Below are 7648 nucleotides of genomic sequence, written 5' to 3'. Positions count from 1 at the left end.
TCATTTAAAAAAAAAATAGAAAAAGGTTAAAATAAAAACCACTGAAGACACACACAAGACCTGGAATATGGTTAAATTTAACCTAGGATCTTAAATACTTCTGTGCAGTTCAAACCATGCTTGTAGGATCCTTTTATCCATACATTCTTCTACATTCATTACTGCAAGGCATTTTCCCTTAAACTACCCCTCCTCAAAAGAAAGCACAAAGGCTTCAGGTCACACAAAAGAGCCTCACTGGAGCGAATTGCTTTAAGTGCAAAACACTTGCGTCTGACTCCCTGACAGCATCCAGATAAAATTCAAGGTATTTGTTGAAACCCAGGTGTTAAAACCATGTAAACGAGGCCTACCTCCTCCTCAAGTCATATAGCTAAAAAAATGAGGCTGAGGAGATTCCATTAATAGTTTGTTTTAAAAGATAACCAGCACCACACTCTCTCTCACTTTATTTTGGTGATGCTGAGGGACAGTTAGGGATGAAGAAGGCTGATTTAACATAAAAAATACCACAAAAAGTTAGATGCAATAACAAGATTAGTTAAAATTTCTCAAAAAAAAATCAATACTGAATTAATTTTTCCTGTACCAGAATGAACACAACATCAAATTTATTTTTACTCTTAAATAGAACATCTTTATTCAACCAAATCCAAACTGATTCCAAAACTGTAGGATTGGCTTATAGAATTAGTTTTGCTATTTATCCATTCAAAATCCCTTACATATTGCTTAGAGAAAAAAAAAACTTTGAAATTTTAATTTGAAAAGCATTTTGTTAGGAAAAACGTGAGAAAAAGTGAGAATCCTTCTTTTTTTTAATAATCCTTTTCTGTTTCTCCAAAGAAAAATGGAATAGTGAGGAAAAAAATGAAAAGTTTTTGTTTCAAAGTTACAGGAATACTTCGCTCTGCTTTACAAAAATGACTATCAAGAAGTGTGACTTCCAAGTGACCTAGACAATGGTGACATTAGCAGACACATCAAGAGCTGGGAGTGACCAACAGTGCAGACTTTTAAGGTTGTGGTCTTCAGTCCTGCCGCAATTCTACCCTGCATACCAGGCGCCGCACTCTTAAGCCTAGCTAACCACTTTAAAGTTCTCTTTATTTCAATGAAGATGAAATACTTTTACTTTGAAGATTTTGGTTCAGGGGCCTAAAGGCTCACTCCCCGGAGCAAGCGAACCAGCATATGCCACGTTATTACATGACTGGCTGAAGAGGATGAACGTGTCCTGTCCCTTGAATGTGTTAGGAGCTTGTACCGAAGAGCAGGCCACAATCCCAGGGCTGCATTTTGAAAGCGTTATCATCTTTTACTTTATAGAAAAGTTACGTTTCCAGCCAAAAGTCTCTTCCAAGTTAACAGACATGTTTGTGGATGACTTTCAAGATCCAAATAACCTAGTGGACGCAACAGGAAAAAAAAGTAGATGAGAACCACGTACAGTATAATAGTCATGCCAATGCCATTTCAGCATGGAACACCAGAGCGTATCTGGTGATCAGTTTCGCTCTGCCGTACATCAGACCATACAGCTTCACAAGTGAAAAAGCAAGCAGGTATTTTGCTAGCCCTTCTATCTCAACTAAAACCTGAAGTTTCCAGAGACTACTCTCAAGGTTGATTCCATTCTATTATGTGGTGGTTTCACCTCACCCCCAAATAAACAACATCCCCACATTCACGCTGAAATGCTGAATCAAATGATGACATATCTAAGGCTAAAGGACTTGTACACTGCAGAGAGAAGGTTTTCATGCACTAAAGGTGCCCATATTAGCAAAAAAACTATGAGGTCAGTCAACACCTTTTTGAAGATCTAAGGAGATGAGCGAAATGAGAAGTTATGACGGAACAAGAGAGTAGGAGAGAGCTGGAGAGACAGAGGGAGATCAGAAAAGAAACACACTTATAAGAAAAACCCAGAAGTATGTGACTTCCAATAAACAAATGACAAGATGCTGCACTGCTCTACTTACACAATCATACAGAACATCATGAAGACGTTCCACAAGGCAATGAAGATTCGAAAATATCTAAGACTCAGCAAGAACTCTCTGATATTATCACCTAAAAATCAAGAGGAAAACAAACTTAGATGTGAAAATTACCTAATACATCCGCAAGTCACGTTTTCAACATTACTTGAAAAACAGGAGGAACATAAAAATAAAAAAAAAGGTCAAAATAACCACAATTAAAATTTTAGGTAAAGATGTTCCATACTACATTCGGTACATCCCTACTGTGAGTGGCTGGTAAAATAAACAATACATGATAAAAAGGGGTCACTTTTAAAACGGGAAGGACAGCCCGCTGTCATAGTTTGCAGCCTTCTGTCCCCTTCAGCAAACAGAGCTACAGAGGAGCGATGTGTGTGTGCGAATCATGCAGATGGAAATCAGGTTGCAAGCAAAGCGTTACCTCTGCACCACAGGCACCTACACTTCAAAAGGGAAAAAAAAAGAGAAAAAAAAGAAAAAGGAGTAGTATGTTTCTGTATGTTTTCTCAAGTCACCAGTTTGGGGTCAAAATTGACAATTGTCATTCCTCCACGTAGGTGTCACGGAGCCAAATTTTAGGTTGCAATTTCGTAAATCACTTATTCCAGCCAGAAAAGAATTGATACTCAAACCAAGGGGGAGGGGGATGTCTAAACTTGTACTTGTGGTGCCTCAAACATGCTTTGACCGAGAAGTTGCTACAGAAAGCGCCCGTTCCTGCCCCGTGCCCGCGGCTCTGAGCGGAGGCGACCCGCGGGTGACGGCGCAGCACCGGCACCGGGTCCCGTCCGTTACCGGTTGTCGGCTCCCGGGACTCCTCGCCGAAGCCCTCCGTGTCTCTCTTCCTCCTGCGGGACAGCGAGGCGGCCGTTACCGAGCACCCATCGCACCCGGGGGGGGCCCGGAGCCGGGCCGGCAGAGCCACGACACCCCCCCCCCCAAAACCCGACGTTACCACAAAAAAAACGGGGAACGACGCCTCCGCCCCACCCCGACCCCTCCACTCACAGCCTGAAGTTGAGCACGGCGCCGGCGTTCACCAGCAGCGTCCTGAGGAGAGACAGAAAGAGCGCGTCAGGCGCGGCCGGACCTCCCCCCCCCCCCCCCCGGTACCCCTGCGCCACCCTGGGCCCGGCCCCGCTACCCGCAGAGCAGCAGGTCCCCGATCATGGCGGCGGAAACGGCGGCGGAAACGGAAAGGGCAGGAGCACGGGGAGGGAGAGGGAGAGGCAGCGCCTGCGCCCTCCCCGTTCCCTCCCCGCCGTCCCCGTTCGCTCCCCGCCGCCCCTGAGGCACCGGGAGTGGAGGCTCCGCGCCCCCGCTGCCCGCCCGCTGAGGAGCGGGGTCCGCCCTGAGGACCCGGGTTCGAAACCGGCCGCCGCCTCCTCCCGCCGCCAAGCCCCGTTAGAGGCGAAGCCGCGCCCCGGGCCCGGCCCTCGAGGCGGGGCGGCCGGGCGGAGGCGGAGAACGGGCCCGGTGGCGGCGGTGGCGGAGAGCGGCGGCCGCTGCCATGGATCTAGCGGGGGCTCTGCAGCTCGGGGAGCTGGCGGCCGCCTTCGCCGCCCTGCCCGTCTTCCCGCTCTTCGATGCGGCGTACTTCATCGTCTCCGTGCTCTACCTCAAGTACGAGCCAGGTCGGTGCGGGCAGCGGGACGGCCCGCCGTGCGACCGGGGAAAGCGGGGGGAGCCGGGGGCTGCCCGGCCACAGCCCCTCTGTCAGCGCCGTTGGGGGTACCGGGGCTCGCCGCGGCCCCCGGCCGGCCGGCTGCGGGCTGAGGCAGGGCCTCAGGTCCTGGCACCGGTGTGGGGGCAGAGGGAAGGGGGCTCGCTCAAAGTCATCTCGTGGTTTAGTTAAGGTGGGGACCGACCACGTTAAAGATCTAAACCCAGTCAGCGTTGGGTTCCGACCACGTTAAGGACCTAAATCCAGTCACTGAGCTGCTGTCCCCGGACTTTGCGTTGCATTTCTGTCCGGTTACTCCTCTATTTTTGTGTCATTGATCCCCTCCTGTTTATACACAAAAAGCTTGTAAGTTAAACCTTCCTTTTTTCTGCCTTCCAGTCCAAGCCGTAACCTGTTCTCAGCACCCTAAATGACCTTGCTGTGTTTGCTCCCTTGGGCCTATCTTGTAAAGATCGATAGATTTGCATCTCAGCTTTCGCTTTCTCCGCTGTTGCGGTCTGACTGTGCCTTGGTTTTTTCCAAATGCTGCCTTCTCTGCTGTGTTCTAGATACTGCGTGCGCTCTTCCTGCTCTGTTTTGAACAGTTTAAATGTAATCACCCGATGACTGAGGAAAAAAAAAAGCTGCTTTGGTATAATTTTTGAAGTCCTCCAGTTGTCGGATTTCTGCGCTGTACAAGCAACATGCTGTTCTATTTAAACTCCATGTAAATAGAAGTGCTGGGTTTTCAAGGCCTGATCACTTACAGCTGTCTTCTAGCATTAAGTCCTGAACGGGACAGTTAACAGGCAACTCTCATGAAAATACCTTTAAGAGCCTGGTAATCCACTTGGGCAGCATATGGCTGGGGTGTACTTTTCACTAGATTCCTACACTGCCACATCCCTCAGATCCTGTACTAAAGAGCAGGGTCAGGACACTACTGTCCTGTTTCCTCCTTGGGAACTGTGCGGCTTAATGGAGCCAAAGAGAAATAAGTGTCATTAATTTGAAGACTGAAGCTAAACTTTGGGTTCCTACAGAACCAGCTCCATATCGTGGCTGTTGCAGCTGTCTCGCTTCCACTGTCTCTTCAGCTGGTTCAAATGTCTTTGGGGATGGAAGAGTCTGAGTAGTCATAGTTTTAGCATATGCTGATTCACTTACTGCTATTTAAGGTGGGCCACTGTTAGTAATGTTGATATAACATCTTGGCATTCTTTCTTTAAACTGCCTGTTAGGTATCTGAAACACTGCATAAAGGACTCAGGAATCAGTTTAAGGTGATGAAAGAATCTTACAGAATTTATGTTTTTGAGAAACTTCCTTGAAGAAGCTCAGCAGTGGATGAAAATGGCTAGGGGAATCAAAAAACAAGCAAACAAAAAAAAATCCTACCCCACAACAGGAGGTTGTGGGATGAGACCATAATGTATTACCAAAGAGTAACACTGTTTTAATATCTAGTTGTATTTTCTGAACTTAGAGGGCATTTGCAAAGTAGCGCAGGAGCAGTGAAGAATCCTCAAATCCCCTTCTTTCAAATAAAGATTAAGAATGACTGTTCTATTTTTACAGGTTATCTTATGAATGAAAGAGCTGAACAGATTGTTCATGAATTCTAGAGGGCACCTAGGTTGAAGCAATGGAGAGAATGGTACTAGTATGCATTTTATTTTTAGACTGTAAAAATACATTGATTTCAAGGGAAAAAATGTTCTTTCTGATTGCAGTAAGTAGGAGCAAATGTAGGAGATAAACTCTTGGCCAATTCATAAACTTCTAATGACTCAGTTGATACGAAACCTTGTGGGGGGCCTGCAAGCTGTGATCACGTGTATCATATCTTGGCTATATCCGGTACTGACCTGCTCAGGCTTCACAGAATATGCTTTTTTTTTTTTTCATTTTGTTTTACAAGCACTTTTCTTTGACTTTCTGTTGTTGTTGGAGAACGTGCAAGGCAAGTGTCTTAGAAGGTCTTAAATTTTCTGCTTGTTTGCTGAATTCATCTTCTCATTTAGAATTTGCTTCGCAGGAGCTGTGGAGATGTCTCGTAAGAGCCCTTTTGCCTCTTGGCTTTGTGCTATGCTCCACTGCTTTGGAAGTTACATACTTGCTGATCTGTTACTTGGAGAAGCACCTATTCATTACTTCAGTAATAACTCCAGTGTCATCCTGGCCACAGCAATCTGGTGAGTCCTCTGTGCTTCATCTCACTTACCAAGCCTAGGACACTGCTGGCTGTGCACAAAAACCTTGTATGAGAAGGGAGGTGTTCTGTTTGTGTGACACGTGTATTATCTTCTTTGGATTAGCTAGGGAAAGTGGAGGCGGTATGAAGTAGTCTGCGAGTCTTTTGTATTTCTAGATGTAGTTTCCAGTTTCTCTGACCAGCTGTCTAATGTTGTGATAATATGGGTGGGGGCCAAGCACACTGCTGGACACTTCTATTCATAGCTGCCACAGCTGGACCGTGGCCAAACCACAAAAGCAGCATGCACTGCTCTGATACCACATATAGCAGAAGAGCGGCACACAGTGAAGATTTGGGGGCGTCGTCTTCTCTGTGTTAGTCAAGTGTGCACAAATTAACCACACTTATTCCAAGTTTAATTTCCTCAGTGTGTAGGGGTTGTGTGTGCTTTCGCATGACAGAACCGGCATTTCTTTCTCTCTGACGTAATTCAGGCTAACACCGCAGTAGTCCTTATCCTCTCTATATATCCCGTGTCAAGACAAACAAATGGGTCCTTAAACTCCTTGCGTTTTTGTTCCAGGTACTTGATATTCTTCTGTCCCATGAACCTCTTCTACAAGTGTGTTAGCTTTCTGCCTGTGAAGCTCATCTTTGTGGCGATGAAGGAAGTGGTCAGAGTTCGCAAAATTGCAGCCGGGGTCCACCATGCTCATCACCAGTACCACCACGGGTGGTTCATTATGATGGCTACTGGATGGGTCAAAGGTGACACCTGGGATACTCTAAAGCAGCAGGGGTGCACCCAGCCTCGTGGGGAGGGATGGGGAGAGTCTGAGAGTGAAGCTTAAGGTCACCACATCACTCAGTGCTGACCAACAGGCTGGTTAGTCAGCTGGCTCCAGTTAATCACATTCCATGGAACACAGATTTATTCATACTTGCAGAATGGTTGTCAACTGAGTCATCATCTAACTTCAGTGGAGGCATGAAGAATTAGGAGTCACTTATGGGTATAGACCTGAGGAATTCTTTGTTCTCTCTCCTGTGTTCTACTGTCTCTGGCCTTGCCTGTATCTTTGCAGGGGGGTTCTTGCAGGGTTGAAACGGTCTGGTCGGTTTTCCTTTAGTTTTGTATTTGTAGTAGGCGTTTGTGCATCGGTAAACAGAACAGAGGCAAATGCCCTTTTCCCATCAGGAAACAATTCATGGGAGTCCAAAAAGCATTTCATAGAATCATGATTTTCAGGTTGGAAAAGACCTCTAAGATCATCTACTCCAACCTCTAACCTAGTAATGCTTGTCCTGCTCTGGTGTTTTAAGTTAGGGAAGAAAGTCATGAACGTTTTGTTCCCCTTGGGTTATCCTTATCTCTGGGACATCTAGAGGAGTCAGCAGAGCTCTCTTCTAGTGTGGAAGTTCTAGCTGTTTGCTTTTTCTGTTTCACAGGTTCTGGTGTTGCCTTGATGTCTAACTTTGAGCAACTGCTGCGTGGGGTCTGGAAGCCAGAAACAAATGAAATTCTTCATATGTCCTTGTAAGTAGCTAACCTGTATGTTTTCTGTCAGATTGAAAATGAAATTTAAAGAACCATTCAGGACCGGATGCAAAGTACATAAACCTTCTAGACAAGTTCTTTATTTCTCTTCTAGCCCTACAAAAGCTAGTCTGTATGGCACAGTCCTTTTCACACTGCAACAAACTCACTGGCTCCCTGTCTCTGAAGCCAACCTCATCTTCTTTTTCACCATGTTCATGATAGTCTGCAAGGTAGGTTGA

The 7648-nt window shown here is 46.2% G+C and overlaps 2 protein-coding genes across 7 annotated transcripts in view; one reads left to right on the top strand and one right to left on the bottom strand.

Annotated features, from left to right (window-relative positions):
• Positions 1 to 610: 610 nt before the first annotated feature.
• SMIM7 (small integral membrane protein 7) lies at positions 611 to 3244 on the bottom strand (the record flags this gene model as incomplete). Of its 2 annotated transcripts, XM_083811333.1 has the most annotated exons (5): positions 3154 to 3244; positions 3018 to 3059; positions 2805 to 2857; positions 1986 to 2076; positions 611 to 1406 (listed from the first exon to the last, which is right to left on the bottom strand). In XM_083811333.1, the coding sequence occupies exons 1-5, from the start codon at positions 3177 to 3179 to the stop codon at positions 1391 to 1393; spliced, it is 228 nt and encodes a 75-aa protein (XP_083667459.1). In that variant the 5' UTR covers positions 3180 to 3244. The 2 variants fall into 2 exon arrangements, with proteins under 2 accessions (XP_083667459.1, XP_083667460.1); XM_083811334.1 differs by lacking the exon at positions 611 to 1406 and having other exon boundaries at positions 1982 to 2076.
• A 214-nt stretch (positions 3245 to 3458) lies between these two features.
• Positions 3459 to 7648, top strand: part of TMEM38A (transmembrane protein 38A) — a 6909-nt gene continuing 2719 nt past the window's right edge. Inside the window, exons 1-6 of one of the 5 annotated variants that reach the window (XM_083811327.1) lie at positions 3484 to 3632; positions 5251 to 5329; positions 5711 to 5867; positions 6453 to 6637; positions 7319 to 7406; positions 7522 to 7639. In XM_083811327.1, coding sequence (XP_083667453.1) covers positions 5722 to 5867; positions 6453 to 6637; positions 7319 to 7406; positions 7522 to 7639 — 537 coding nt within the window. In that variant the 5' untranslated portion in view covers positions 3484 to 3632; positions 5251 to 5329; positions 5711 to 5721. Of the gene's footprint in view, positions 3644 to 5250; positions 5330 to 5696; positions 5868 to 6452; positions 6638 to 7318; positions 7407 to 7521; positions 7640 to 7648 lie in introns of all 5 variants that reach the window. The other 4 variants (XM_083811325.1, XM_083811326.1, XM_083811323.1 and 1 more) reach the window with 4 other exon arrangements.

This window comes from Anser anser (assembly GCF_964211835.1).
Source record: "Anser anser genome assembly, chromosome: 25".
NCBI lineage: Eukaryota > Metazoa > Chordata > Aves > Anseriformes > Anatidae > Anser > Anser anser.
Note: the sequence above shows the minus strand (reverse complement) of the source record. Positions and strands in the feature narration are given on the sequence as shown.